General features: G+C 42.3%; 1 protein-coding gene across 7 annotated transcripts in view; it reads left to right on the top strand.

Annotated features, from left to right (window-relative positions):
• The window catches only part of MAD1L1 (mitotic arrest deficient 1 like 1), an 811364-nt gene that overhangs the window by 209719 nt on the left and 585305 nt on the right, over positions 1–16340 (top strand). For 4 of the 7 annotated variants that reach the window (XM_088452027.1, XM_088452028.1, XM_088452029.1 and 1 more), the window contains 2 exons: positions 5173–5247; positions 6190–6273. The exons of 2 other annotated variants lie outside the window; for them this stretch is intronic. In XM_088452027.1, the coding sequence (XP_088308153.1) occupies positions 5173–5247; positions 6190–6273 (159 nt within the window). Of the gene's footprint in view, positions 1–5172; positions 5248–6189; positions 6274–9848; positions 10644–16340 lie in introns of those variants that run through there. One more of the 7 variants, XM_088452033.1, reaches the window with a different exon arrangement.

The following is a 16340-nucleotide window of genomic DNA, read 5'->3' as shown; positions in this document are numbered from 1 at the left end:
ATCGCCGAGATTGCATATTTTAATAAGCACCTGTATGGGTCTGCAAACGCAATGCACGATTTCACGGTGCAATCGGTGAGATTTGGTGTGCCATTACTGGTGTTCCAACTCTGATGCAAAAGTACATAGTTGCCACGCCCGCAAGTTCATCGAACCCTATGACTTCTGTGGGGTAAATGTATTAGCCTGCAAGTTGCAGGTGGCCAGTGTATTTCAGCGTATTAGCTGCTCAATTTAAGGCGGAAATATTTAGCTGCTTAACTCCTTGATTTAAAGCCGAAATATTTTAACAGGCAAAACATGTTTGGTTGACCTGGTGCAGAGCTGGAAGTAAATCAGGTGTACTGAAAATCTGCATATATTACTGTTCTCCTTTATAAGGCACCACAAGGATTCCGCAGCAACAAAGTAAATAACCAGTATGAACAAAACAAGAAAAAGTGACTAAAGGCCCTTACACAAACGATGTAGGCAATGATACGATCTTGTTAACTATTTCCCTTGAACGCTCCCCGGCACTACAGGACACTATATGCAGCAAAAACTACCCAATGTGACAGAAGATATATTGTGCGCAATCGAACGATTTGCATATCATTAGATTGTGCACGATAGCAGACAGGTGTATGCAGAGATCAGGGAGATACGTGATGCATGCATCCGTTAAAAAAAAAAAATTAAAATCTCAGATGCACGAACAAGCAGCTAAGAAAAACAAAAACAAAAACCAGTAATACACAGATGGATGGATGGGTCAGTGAGATCTGTCCATGCATCTGTGTAGTAAAAAAAACAAACAAAAAAATGAATACAAGTGTAAAAGTACAAAAAAAAAACCAGTTGTGGGCATCCGTGCATGCAGCATCATGCTGATCCGAACGACATATCGGGACGGCCGAACCCAATGGTAGTGGGAGGATAATGGTATAAGTGAGGGGGAAGGTAAATCGCATAAAGGAAGACAGCCCTACTTGTGAGATCTTTCACCTGTAGGTAGAGTTGTACATTACGTGTGATGCACCTTCCCCTATGTGTGTGGTTTGCTGCTATTCCTCATGAGCAGTTGCATCAGCTGTATACTAGGTATAAGACATACAACTTCAGACTTACATCCAACTGTGCATTGGTTTGAGATACCCTCTCTAAACTTTTCTTACGTGAGGACGCCTCTTTAATCGTAAGTGTAGATGCTCTTGAAATGCGTATAACTCTGCATCACCTGTACTTGCGTGTGCTGAGTTATGTGCGTACTTAGCGTCTCAATCAGACCCGCTCGCGAGCGCAGGACGCTCGCAAGCGGGTCGATGTTACCCGCATGCGCACGACGGAGGGAGCTCCGTCGTGCGCATGCGCGAGACCCGGACAGCGACAGCCAAGCTGTCGCTCCGGGTCTCGCACCAAAGGGGGCGTGCTGTCGATGGTGACTGACAGCACGCCCCCTTTGGTGGGTGTGCCGGGGGCGTGGCTGCCAGACAGAGGCGTTCCCATGGGAACGCCTACCGTTCTGGGTCCGGCCCCACTGACATCACTAGTGATGTCAGTGGGAGTAATTTTGGCTTTGATAGAGCCAAAATCACTCCAGGGCTTGCGGCCACGAGACCCTACCGCACGGTCTCGTCGCAAGCCCGATGGTCGCGATGGTCTTGACCATCGCGATCATCATCATGGACGCTCGCATAAGCTGTGGGTAGTAACCCACAGCTATGCGAGCGTCCAAAAGGCCGCTCCACATTTAAATAGGACGGCCCTGATTCAGAGCGAGCGCTCTGGTCAGAGCGTCCAGCTCTGAATCAGGGCCTTAGTGTGAAGGCACACAAGATAATCTCCACCTACATTCAACTTCACATCAGTCGTAATATGCTTTCATCTGCTACCTCTAACCACCCAACCCCATTTTCTTCGGTGCTTTTTTTTTAAGTTTGCATGAGAACTGCCAATTCTGTTTTTAGATCTGCCACCAAACTCCTATGACAAGATACAGATGTGTCCTCTTATGTTGTGGCTCAGGTCGCGCCCTACAGGCACCTAAGTAGCAGCATGAAAATACTGTGGGGAGGCTCAATGAGATGTGACAGTATCCATGGCATGCAATACAAACGTTCACCACTGGGTGGCCAGTGTTACAATGATCAAAACTAGAGTGCAGATCTGAATACAGTAGCCGTGGCTGGAGGGGACACTACAATATAGCAAATCCTGACTGGCGGGCCGATCACATACTGGACAGTGTAAACAGATCCGCTTCCCATGGAAGAAGATGCTATACAGTCATACTGTATTAAAGTATCCGGACTATAGATCTACATGAAAAGTTGACAATGTCTAGATAGACACCAGATTTTAAAAAGACAATAGGTCGACAGCATCAAAAGTTTACCATGAAAATGGTTGACTCACAAATGGACAACACATATATATATTTTTTTGTTAGGGTTAGGCACTAGAAGGGACGGTTAGGGTCAGACACCTACCTTGACGGTTAGGCTTAGGCTCCAGGAGGGACGGTTAGGGTGAAGATAAGGGTTAAAAAAAAAAAAGCATGTGTTGACCTTTTGTATCTTCAATTTTTATGTCGACAATTTGTACCTGTCGACCTTCCATGTTGAACTTTTGTCCCTGTCAACCTATTGTCCCTGTCAACCTATTGTCGCGCACACAGCCTTACAATGAGATGTTTTCATGATGATTAAATGCTGCCATATCCTTTAACAGCCGACAGTCATTCAAAAAGAAAACAAAATCACTGGAGTCAGAATGTGGCTACTTTGGCGGGATGTAGTTATGAGACAATCCCGACAGCAGTATCCCGGCATGGGAGTTAACATAAGGCGTTCAAATACTGACTCCTATGTTAATAACCAGGTGGAACTACAAGTCCTAGCATGAAAAGGCCATAATTTTAGGCCACACTGAAGGTGCGACACTTAGGGCACCTGGTGCATAGCGTCAATGATCAGGTTACTAAAGTTGCAACATCATTTGCACCCTGTGGATAGCGTCAATGATTTGTTCACGTGCGGCTTGCTCTACTACTGTATACTGTATCATAGATGAATATGGGTGCAAAGAAACACTTACTGTGAGAGCTATTGTGTTTTTCTTTTGCTCCTAAATTGACCAGGTGGGACTTTAGTCCCAGCAAGAAAAGCCCATCATTTTTGGCCACACTGAATGTGCAACATTATACTATAGGTGTGACATTAGAGCACCTGGTGCAAAGCATCACTGATCAGTATACTATAGGTGCGACATGTAGTGCACCCGGTGGATAGCGTCAATGATCAGTGCATGCGGCTTGCTATCCTAATGTATACTGTATCATATGGTGAATATGGATGTAATCCTCTAGGTTGTAAAAAAAAATAAAAATATAAAAATGGATGGTCTCTTAGCCAATCAGCGTGCTGGCCTTTGAGTGACACACTATTACAACCAATCAGCGGCCTTTTCCCATGGTAGATGCCACTGATCGGCTAGCAGGGCTTCAAAGTGCAAGAACACACGTGAGTCCTGTCACTTTCGCGGAGCAGCACTGTTGGCGCTGCTACAGTATGTCTAGCTTGGATCGGGATTCTCGGTTTGTTATTGTCATACCAAAGGATGCTTCTGGACAAGGTGACTGAAAATACTTAAAATAAACCCATGACATACTTTCCAAATGTTTAACATTTCTTATACAAGAGGACTAGAGGCAGCAGAAAGCCCTTAATGCCCCGCATGCTGGTTCTTGTAGTTTCATAAGTATCTGCATGAGGGGGAGCCTTGCTGGGACCTCAGGTCCCCCTGCAAAACACCAAATTAGTTTAGAAAATATATTTATCAACTCCGCATCCATCGGCAAGGGATGCCAGGGATAGCCATGGTCTGGGAGACCCTGGAGAAGGGGGACCCCTTTATTGGACTGGGCTGACTAGTGTGGGATGATGAATGCTTTGGCCAGGGGACTCCGTGAAGCGTGTCTCCCGACTGCAGCATTACACCCCCCCACTAGTAACAGCCCGGTACTAGTTGACGGAAATATGGTGGAACCCTACGTATTTTTGTTTCACCGTATTTCCTCAACCAGGACCAGCTCAGGAGTCCAGTGCTGGTTCATTGAAAGACGGGGGGGGGGACCCCATGGCATTTTTCCCTCCGGGAATTCCCTCCGTATACTAACGAATCAAAAAGCCAGATGCTGGTTATGCTTGGGAGCGGGAACCCCACATCTTCTTTTTTTTTTTTTTTTAATACTGTTCAGTAGGTGGCTGCAATGTGTTAATGGTACTATATGTACTATGCTAATAGGTGAAAACAAACGGAGCATGCGTACATCCTGCAGCGTCGGCATCTTGGCGTCAACGTCATAGCGACATGACACAGCTTGCGTCATCATTTGGCTGTATAATGACAGGATCATCAGATGCCGTATTCATGGCGGGAGCTGTACGTGCTGCTAAGGCACCGTGATAGGCCTCTGGCCAATAATGAAGAAAAGCGTTAGCCATTTGTTAATGGTCGCCACGAGATACACCGATCCTGGATTATACGCTCCTCTATCAGGTCACTCCAAAGGCGATGGAGAGACCTGATGAGCTGGGATGCACCGCTCCTGGAGAGGATGAGGGCTTGCCTGTGGCATGGTACAGTATACTTTTATTTATATTGTGTTGTATGTTACTGTGTTGTATATTATTGTATATTGTACTGTATGTGCGACTTGAATGGCAAGTGTGGTGGTGTATGTTTTTTTTTTTTTTCTTTTTTACCTGGTCAGTGGCAATGGGAAATGGAAACTTTTGGTGACTCTTAAGCCCTGGACCCTCCCATTTTGAATAAGTCAAATTCTAAGTGTGTCCCAAATTCTGCTTTGACCTTTAGGTGTCTATAACTGGAGTGACAAAAGTTGAATCTGATGCCTGGTTTTCAAATTGGAGACTAAAACACTATTGCAGCACATGAAAATTTGCATAAGCCCCAAACTTACAGTATTACAAGCCATGCGGGGCTTGTTGTTTTTACCATGTTGGGAACAATGTGTGTTTTTTTTTTCTCCTCCGGGTGCTATTGTGTCTTGGCTATTTTGTTTCATACTGTAAAATGTTTACTTAAAAACTAGCAATAATTTTTCTACGCTTATAAAAGTAATAGCCATGTATATACTGTAGTTTAAGTTTTTTTTGGGTTTCACAGAAAGTCATCGTCCGCAGGAATGCCAGCGTGAGGAGGAGGAAGAGGAGGCTGCAGCCAGCCGTCCTCGCCATGCCAGTAAGTACTGTACATTGTGTTCTACCACTGTACTTCTCTTCCTTTTAAGAATGTCTAAAGTTCCTTCTGTATGGAGTTTAATAAAACCATTGGTGCACAGTACTGTATTAGAAAGTTTTTTTTTTTTGTGCTTGAAATATATTCTGAATGTTTCTAGTTCATGTAGACTTTTCGAAATTGAGATGTTGCACGGGGGGAGGAAACATTTCCTTCCTCCCCCCCCCCCCCCCTTGGAGTTAAATTTAGAAATGTCCCTGCTTAGTGGGTGCTTACGTTAAGGAAAGAATATATTCCCAGAAATGTATGTTTCTAGGTCAAGGGGTTTGGGCAGGATATTGATGAGTCAGTCAAGATATTTATTTTTATATGAACAGTATATATGAGTAGATTGAGGGTCTAAGGAAAGACTTGTAATGTACTGTACTACAGGAGTACTGTAATGTACTGTACTACAGGAGTACAGGAGGGTGTTTTTATATGAACAGTATATATGAGTAGATTGAGGGTCTAAGGAAAGACTTGTAATGTACTGTACTACAGGAGTACTGTAATGTACTGTACTACAGGAGTACTGTAATGTACTGTACTACAGGAGTACTGTAATGTACTGTACTACAGGAGTACTGTAATGTACTGTACTACAGGAGTACAGGAGGGTGTTTTTATATGAACAGTATATATGAGTAGATTGAGGGTCTAAGGAAAGAATTGTAATGTACTGTACTACAGGAGTACAGGAGGGTGTTTTTATATGAACAGTATATATGAGTAGATTGAGGGTCTAAGGAAAGAATTGTAATGTACTGTACTACAGGAGTACAGGAGGGTGTTTTTATATGAACAGTATATATGAGTAGATTGAGGGTCTAAGGAAAGAATTGTAATGTACTGTACTACAGGAGTACAGGAGGGTGTTTTTAATCAACTTTTTTTTTTTCACAGTACGTCAACAGCGCCACCGCCCCGACAGGCAGAAGGAGGCGGCAGAGGAGGAGGAAGAGGTGCCAGGGCCAAGCTCCCCTATCCGTAAGTACTGTACATTGTGTTCTGCTACTGTACTTGTCTAACTTTGTCTACTGTTCATATTGTATAGAGTTTAAAAAAAACTCTATATACAGTTCTGTATTAGGATGTTTTTTCATATTTGAAATACACTGTACTCTCTGAATTTCATGTTTGTAGGTCAATTAGACTTCTTGAAATGTGAGATAGTGAGTGCTTACGTCACCACTGAATATACTCCCAGAATATTATGTTTCTACGTCAAGGGGTTTGGGCCTGGTGTAGAGTCAGTCAGTCAGGACTTAGCACAGGGGGAAAAAAGTTTTTAGACCATTTTACCCCCTTAAAAGTCGAATTTCGAAAAATCCCTGCTTAGTGGGTGCTTACATCATGGAAAGAATATATTCTTGATTCTGTTTTTTAAACGCCCATGACCCTAGCCACAGCGGCACTTATTTCACAAGTACGCAGCTGCTAGCTCCGCAGCGCTCGGCTGCTTCGTGGCGAGTCTCACTACTAAGCAGGCATTTTTGTCATCCCTCTTTCCCAGACCCACGGCCATGTATTCAGTCGCATAACAGCGGCACATCTTTCACAAGTATGCCGCTGCTAGCTCCGTTGGGCTCTGCTGCTTTATAGCGAGTCTCACCGCTCAACGGCCATTTTGTCCCACCCATCCCTAGATGCAAGTTAATGTATTAGGTCACAAAGAGGTTGGCTGCATCGGCGCCACGACTGTCTACAGCACGATCCTCTAAGAAGAAAGCAGGAAAGGAAAGCATACCTGTAATCAAGCCAAGGAAGAATACGAAGGCTAAGAACCACGTTTTGCAGCAGTCGATTGGCAACTTAAGGAATGAAATCCTGGAAGTGTCTTCCCTTGGTGGCACAAATGTGGAGCAAGAAATGAATAGAGAGAACCACAAGGAAACACACACACTCATCGATGTGACAAATACCAGGAATGAAGACTACACCTTGGAGCTTCTGGTCACTTCACCCATGCAAGAAACATCAAATTCGCCGACCCGTAGGAAACTTACATTTGAAGATCAGAATACATGCACATGCAGCTGCACTGGTATGGATAATAACCTTCTTGAAAAGGTGAATAATCTGGAGGCAAGAATGGATGGTTTCAAAGAAGGGCTGAAGGACACACTTGCACAAGCAGTGAAGGAAGTCATCCGTCAAACAAGGCAACAATGGCAATATGCTACTGGCCAACCTCAGTCGATAACACATCACCAAGCAGTTCAATATGATGTCAACATGGTGACCCCTGATGAAATGGATTTTCAAGAGGATTACAACTTGGATACTGCACCAGTTTTTTTGTACCGCTTACCCGACTTGAACACAACACCACTTGCATCACACCGGTTACCTGACTTGGACACAACACCACTTGCATCATACCGGTTACCTGATTTGGACACAACACCACTTGCATCACACCGCTTACCCGACTTGGACACAACACCACTTTTATCACGCCGCTTACCCGACTTGGACACAACACCACTTGCATCACACCGGTTACCTGACTTGGACACAACACCACTTGCATCACGCCGCTTACCCGACTTGAACACAACACCACTTGCATCACACCGGTTACCCGACTTGGACACAACACCACTTGCATCACACCGGTTACCCGACTTGGACACAACACCACTTGCATCACGCCGCTTACCCGACTTGGACACAACACCACTTGCATCACACCGGTTACCTGACTTGGACACAACACCACTTGCATCATACCGGTTACCTGATTTGGACACAACACCACTTGCATCACACCGCTTACCCGACTTGGACACAACACCACTTTTATCACGCCGCTTACCCGACTTGAACACAACACCACTTGCATCACGCCGCTTACCCGACTTGGACACAACACCACTTGCATCACACCGGTTACCTGACTTGGACACAACACCACTTGCATCACACCGGTTACCTGACTTGAAAACGACACCCCTTGCATCTTATCGCTTGCCCCACTTGAAAACTTCATCGGCTCCATCATCCCAGTTGTCAGCTAACACGTGCAACAACAATGCGTTTACTTTCATCTGGAAGACCTGGACCACTGGCCATATTTGGAACACCATTGCCTGACATCCCATTAAGTGTAATCACCACTGAGATAGACTACAATCTGTACAGGTCATCAAATGGAGAGATGCATCGGTATGCACAAGCCATCTTCCAGGAACATGTGCCCTATGACCTGTACCTTAATTGGACCAAGCGCGTGAATTTCGATGGCCGCAGAAATAAAATACCGATCCCCAACAATTTGAAAGAAGACATCCTAGCTAGATGCCGGTTGAGATTCAAAATCGGAAAGGATGAATTGTTAAAGATAAAAAACACACTGAATGGGGTGCTGCGGATGCCCAGAAAACATCCATGGATGGAAGTCAGACGGCGATCTTCAAACACAGCAATAGTGGCATCTACATAACCTGAAATCGATGCGATGTGAATAAGGATTATGAGCTCATGGTCTTTCGTCACTCATCTTTAAAAAAAGGTACAGTATTGTACTGTGGTGAGTACTGTAATGTACTGCGTAAACATTAGTTGATTACTTGTATTGTACTGTTTGTTACAGACTTAATAACAGTAATGTTAAACTGCGTACTTTACCAAAATGTTTCTCTAAATCAGTCCTCGTGAATCTTAACACAGGTGTTGTGGATGTTTTAATTATTGTGAGACTAACAAATACTGTACACATGAGCAGCAGCTTGGAGATCTGGAAAATGAGACTTGTTAGGGTTCATGAGGAGTGACTTTGAGAAACACTTTGGTTCAGTATTCAGTTTAACATTACTGTTCAATCTCTAACACTTACAATAGAAGTTATCAATTACTGTTTACATTACTTTTGTTCAATCTGTAACATAATTCATGAATTAATGTTTAGATTACTGTTCAATCTGTAATCTGTTAACATTGCTGTTCAATCTGTAACACTTACTGTACTATATATGTCATCAATTAATGTTTACACTGTACTGTATGTCACAGTACAGTGCTGTCAGTACAGTATGCGCTCAATAGTACTCATTGTATTTTATTGTACAGGAAGTTAATATCAGCTACAATAGCCTACAGAAAACCTGATAGTGGCAGAGGAAATATTGTGAACAGTATTGTACTGTAATTGTAACAAAATGTGTTTTATTTGTTTCCCACTGTGCACTGAATCTTTGAACATCCACACTGAGTATACTGTAATGTGGAATTTGTTGGGCTGGAGAAGGAAAAGCAACTGTTGGCAGTTATACAGTAGCTGCATTGAAAATTGTAAGTTTGATACTGTACGGTTTGGTACCCTGTAACAACTGTACAGGACTGTGGGTAGTTATAAATAATATATACAGTAAATATAAGTTACTTACAGTTTCACTACATGCTAAATGTCATAGCCAAATACAATTAGTTTACATACAGTACTGTTTTTTTCAGTAAGTCTTTATTAAAAATGTATACTGTTAAATTACAGTACTGTATGACATTTGAATGTACTGTATGTTGTCTGACCTACAATAATCATTTTTGTTTTCCATTTTCAGTCTCTATCATGTTCTGACCAAAAGTATCCCAATCTGCATACAGTACGGAACTCTGGGCCATATATCTTATCTACAGTACACCCTCTACAGCACCATCCTAAGAAGACCCAGCATTGTCGAACTCCCAAAAGAGTGCAAATTTTGGAAACCTCCAGCTGTGTTTGTGAAGGCTTATTTTTGTTCCCAATTTTCAAAATACAAATTAGTGCAATTTGCAAAAAATTTAGTGTACTTTTTTTTTCTGTACACCTGTAAATTGTGAGCTCAGTAGATTAATACAATAACTTTGTACATTAAATACAGTAGTCAGAAGGCTGCAGTATAGTTACTGTATAGAGTAGTGCTGGCATTTAAATGTACTGTACTAGAGTATACTGTACTCTATATTGGTTTAAATTTAATAGTATATCTATTGCACCACATACAGTATTTTTACTACAGTATAATTTTGAAGAGGTGCTACCCACTAATAAATGACAGTGCTGTATACGATACAACACAAAAAATAGGTACAGTAATGTAGTTGGTGCACTGGTCAGCAAAATAGTTCATAACACATTTTGTACTGTACAGTCACTTATGAATAGGCAAACTAAAAATATTAAAACAATATGTAAAGAAACAAATAAAACGGATTATGATAAATTATAAAGTGTTTAGTATTATTCTTTGGCAGGGTTATACTGTACTATAAAGTAATATAGTACTATAGGCTAAAAATATGAAACTACTGGATACTGTAACTTTACAGTAGTAATTTGTGACAAGTAATGTGCTTCATAATTAAGGAACTACAGTATACTGTAAATAAACTAATCAATTTACTGTAAATAGACTCCTAAAGCTACAGTATAGTAATAGACTTTAAATCGTAGACATTAGAGCAATGTGAAATTAACTATTTTCTGTTGCACTGCGTGTTTACCCTATTGAAATGTCCATATTTCTCTTATTTTGGTCATGATTGTGTTACATTTATCTATTAAAAAAAAAACAAAAAAACAGCATTTTACGCTACCTGATTGGATGAGTCCCCTTGTGAATAATGGAGGCCTACAAACATACTGTACAGTCCTATTAATGTGCAGCATCCACTGTATACTAAAGGGGCATAGAAGTTTTTTTTTTTTTTTTTTTCGGAAACGTGCTGTTAACCTAAACTACACTATTTATACAGTAGGTATAGTACGTGTGTCTAAAAATCATCTGCGATTATATGGTATAGTACAGTAAGTACTGTCCCATGCATGTAAAGGAAAAAGACAAAACAGGGTGTACAACAATATATATTTTTTTATTAATTAAAAAATAAAATAAATTTATAATAATTTTAAAAGGAAATCATAAAATTGGTCCACCACCATGTGGACTGGCAGTCTAAAAAGGGCAATCACCCGCTGTACTTCTGTGGTAAATAAATTTTTATTACAATACTAATATACAATACTGTACTGTATATTGTAAAATATTGACACAAAATGTACTATCACTACTGTAAATAGTACAGTACTGTATAAATTAGTAGTAAGCATTGCTCTACTTTACCTCGAGTGAAGCCCCCTCTAGAATGTCCATGTGGTCCTGGTACAGTCTTGTATTGGGCGCCCATGTATTACAAGTAGCCCAGTATTTGAAAAAAAAATTACACTATTCACATTCCAATTCGGGCGGGCATGTAAAGGGAGATCGGGTCACAGATGTACAGTACAGTAAATGGGAGAGGGCTTTGTTAGTAAGGAGAGCTTTATACAGTAAGTGTGAGAAGCTTGAATTGGTTTCTGAAGGGGTAGGGGAGCGAGTGTAGGCTTGTAGGAGAAGGGGATGCAGACATATTACGTTTGGAGAGGAAGATGAGCTGGCAGGACAGATTGGAGTGGAGAGAGGCGGAAGTCAGGTAGGACAGATACAGTAGGAGGAGGAGATTTCAGTAGTCCAATCTGTAGATGACCAGTGAGTGGATGAGGGTCTAGATTAGCATCCGGGTTGAGAGCGGGTCTGATCCTGGAAATATTTTTGAAATGGAAATGGCAGGACTGCGCGAAGTACTGAATGCATGGTTTGAAGGAGATGGAGGAGTACTTGAGGGCTAGAGGAGCTAGTTGAGCCGTCAATAGATAATGAAATTGTGGGAAGTGAGGTTATATGGAAGGGTGGGAAGATGATCAGCTTAGTCTTAGACATGTTGGGCCAAATGTAATAGGGTGAGAGTTTAGCAGGAAACTCTCTCACTTTTTAAACTCGGCCACTGTAATAGAGTCCGAGAACAAAGTAACAGAGCAAACTCGCATGTTTTTAGACTCAAAAAACTCTCATGATTTAAACTCTCATCCAGATGTTTTCTCATTTTGAAGATAAAGCTCGACCAATGTGAGAAATTACTGCTAAACTCACATTTTCTAAACTCTCACCCTATTACATTTGGTCCGTTAAGTTTTTAAGAATATTTTCTCTAACTCCTTACCATCAGTCTCTTCCACTTTCTCACCGATGGACCTCTCACTGTCCAAGGATTCATAATATTTGTATTATTCTACTTTCCTCTTCATCATCAGAGTCCACCTCTAAAGCCACTACATGTAGTTCATTTGTTGAAAAAAAAAAAGTGTGGGGGGGGGGGGGGGAGAGCACAGTACCCTAACAACAGTCAACATTGAACTCTCCTTGTTTTATTGATGGCTGTGAGTGCGACTTCACAGCACCGCAGTTACAGTATGTGTATTGATTTACGTCCTGTTGAGCAAGCTACTAGAGTTACTAGCTGCATGTTGAGCAAGCTATTAGCGACAATGTCTGTCGTGGTTAGCTGTAAAGCCATCTCTGTATTATTAGATATATGAAGGCTGGGGGTAAATGCAGTTATTTAAAAAAAAATATATTGTAGATAAAACAGTGATTACAAAATCACAATGCTCAATGCCCCTGGCCTTAATGCGAATTGAGCCCCAGGTGACAGCTGTGTTAAGCAAACACGTTCTTCACTAACCCACAGGCTGCTGACAAGATGTTTAACACCACCGCAGTGATGTGCACCGATTAGCTTCATGTTGAGCATGCTGCTAGCGGCAATATCTGTAGCGGTCTGCGGCAAAGCCATCTTTGTTGGCATGGCATAGGAATGAAGGCTGGGGGATGGTAGGTACAGTGTGCAGTGAGATAAGCACAGTACCCTGACAATGATCATCATGAATTCTGGTTTCATTAAAAGCTGAAAGTGCGTCTTTACACTACTCCGTGGCATTGCATGAATGGTGAATTTGTCTGTTGATTGCCAAATGTTACATGTGCAAAACTAAAATGTAAAAAATATCTACATTGCATATAAAATATTGATTACAAAATCATATTACTCAATGCCCCTGGACTTAGCAGGACTCGAACCCCAGGTGACGGCCATGTGAAACATTCACCTTCACCACTAAGCCGCTGAAGCACAGATAGTGACTACTACACTACAAGTTCCATTCAGTGCAAAAATAAAATTAATGTATACTGTACGTACTGTATTGTAGATAAAATGATTATAAAATCACATTGCTCATTGCCCCTGGACGCGTGGGGTTGATGGTGTAAAATAAGGGGTCATATCTGTTTCAGTGAGACTACAGCCCCCAGCCAGCCTGTCCTGGCATCTCGCATGTCTAGACTGTAATTGGCGGCTGACACCTGTACTACCAGTATAAAGAAAATATTTGTAAAAATACAGGTCTCGCACACCGAAAGATTTAATCCTTTACTACACACTCAATTACAGCTCTCAATACATGGTGAACACGCTGTACCATAGTGTACCGAATTACAGGTTGTCATCCAATCAGCGGGTGGTGCTACAGTAACTGCATTGGCTTCTTTACACAAGCGCAGTGCAGTTTAGGAAAAGCGACCTCTGGCGGACAGAGTTGTATTACACACTCCAGCTTTTCCAGCGTCTCGGTACATTACCATGCGATTCAATACGCCATGAGGCGACTTAATACAGCAAGCTGCCCCCCCACAGTGCGCGAGAAGCAGGGCGCGCTACCTGGCGTATGGACCTTAAATGTAAGAGGACACATCTGTATGTTCCTTGGATCGGTTTGCTCTTATGAGAATAAAGGATGAAAGTGAGGTCGTTACTCATCAGCACAGTATCGGAATAGTTCTCTCTGCATTCACATTGAATGGCTTTGTTTTTCTTACAAATAAACAAACAAAAATCCATTACAAGGATCCGAATATTCCGTCCCGGCGCTCTCTGCACTAATGACTAAACAAATCTTTTTTTTGTTTTTTTTGTTTACTTCTTCCAAGCATAATACAGAGCAGTGGGCTGAATGGAGTGCAGTGTGTGTGGTGTGTGTGTGTGAATGGAGGCACTTTTGAGATTTATTGATCAATAAAGCAGGCAATTACAGCTTATTTAGAAAACAGGGTAGAAAAGGCCCTCTTCTTGTCCCTTAGAGCAGCATTGAGCGTCCAATAATGATAACCCTCGTATCTCGCTGGAAACCATAAAAGTCAATAGAAAGATATAGGATTTCAATAAAATTATGACACTAGATAAACTTTACCCTAGGAACAGATTCTCACCAGGGATCGTGCCTGGCTTCTGTTAGATTTGTAACTTTAATTTTTCCCTTATTGATTTTGCACGCTTTTCTCTGCTTCGCTGCTAATTAGGTGGATTCTTTAAGCTTAGGAACTGCAGTCGTGTGTCTCGGGGAGACATTAACGCAGCAACTAAATACCCCCTTGAAGCAGCGTTAAGCAGCTGTTTTTATTTTTGCAGGAGAGTGCGAGACCAGATTGGGGAATAAGAGGAAAAAGGTTTCCCAATGTAATTGCTTTTCAGGCATATTATCCAGTGTTCATAATATATATAATTTTTTTGTTTGATAATGCAGAGTACATCAACAGTCCATCCCCGTAAAGACCAAGGTTCCCCTTAAAGTAAAATATACATTGTCTTGTTTATTCTGTAGGTTCTGATTTAGGCGTGAAAATCCCAATGGGTCAACCAATGGCTGATTGCGTTCATACTGCTACCAGGAAGTGGTGTCAACAGCAGGGCTCCATTGCACATGCACAAAATTCTGGTCTCCACTATGCATGTGCGCACCTGTTAAGCATCAATGGTTAAACTTGTTATCTTGCTGTGGCTACATGGCACCATTTCAGGGCCATTGTCACAATTCCCTAATTGATGCAAGCCCATATTTCGTGATTGGCGCAGAGTGTAACGTACAGGTGGTATTTACCGCCGATCCCTGCAAGGGTGTTTGGTTTTAGTGGAGTCGATACGCAAGTCGTGGCCCTCAAACTTGGTTCCCTAATAGAGGTACTGGAGTATTCTGACATTAAGCAGTGTTCAAAGAAAGCATAGTCGACGAGCCGGGTCAGAACCAAACTGACAGGGCGGTACCAAGGATTAGACTTAAACGGTCACATGGAATAGCCAAGGTCAAAAACTGGAATATCAAGTGCAGTACCAGGGATGACACTGAATCAGGTCACGAACAAAGCCGAGGTCAGGAACGAGCAGTAAGTATGGTTAAGAATCCTATACTGTGGCACTAGATTATGCTCAGAGACCTCATTATATAGGCTAGAGCAGTGATTCCCAAACTCTGTCCTCAAGGCACACTAACAGTCCTGGTTTTAGTGATATCCAGGCTTGAGCACAGATGGTTAAATCAAAATATCTGAGGTACTAATTAAGTCACCTGTGCTCCCGTATGGCTATCCTTAAAACCTGGACTGTTAGTGTGCCTTGAGGACCGTGGGTTGGGAACCCCTGGGCTAGAGATTCAAAATCTGCGTCTGCACTTTTAAATTTTAGAGGACGTCGGGTGTGTCCATATGTGAGCCGCGGCTGCCTGTGTTCCTGGAACCACTGCAGGAGGAGGAAGGAGAGCGGCCAGTACCTAGGCTGTCAGTAGCGGACACCAGGGACTGTGCGCCTGCGGTCGGCCGGTTTAGTTAAGTGACGGCCGGTGTCCGGCATGCCGCCACAGCCATCTTGCACTGGCCATCCCTAATATAGAAGAGCAGCGGTGAACGTGTGCAGCCTGTGTGCCAATGAGCGGATCTTATTGATGGGAGTGGCTTAAGGGGCTTCCTAGTGCTTTAAAAGCGGTAGTCACCCCATGTGTCACATGCCTTTCTATATTTTTCTCCTTTTGATTGGCCAAAAATTTGGGAGGTATACAGTAATCTTGTGAGCTTTCATATCAGAAGGTCATCTAGAAAGCAAGGCTACATTCACTGGAGTAAAGTGAGCACGCCCCTACCAGTATATGAGAATTCACTCACATTAATACACGCAGCCGTCTCCAAGATGACTAACTTCATGCAGGCATGTAAAATGGTTAATCTAGAACAACTGTGACGCACTTTTCACTTCATTGTTTGGAGAGTATGTCCCAATTGGCAGACTGTGAAAAGGGTGGAGCCTTGAATTCAGTGCAGGAGGTTTTCATTGGTCACTTTCCCAGTGTTTTTCTTTCAATCATATTT

The sequence above is a fragment of the Taudactylus pleione genome, unplaced genomic scaffold, assembly GCF_031769625.1.
Source record: "Taudactylus pleione unplaced genomic scaffold, aTauple2 ptg000032l, whole genome shotgun sequence".
Lineage (NCBI taxonomy): Eukaryota > Metazoa > Chordata > Amphibia > Anura > Myobatrachidae > Taudactylus > Taudactylus pleione.
This window is presented reverse-complemented; position numbering and strand designations above follow the sequence as displayed.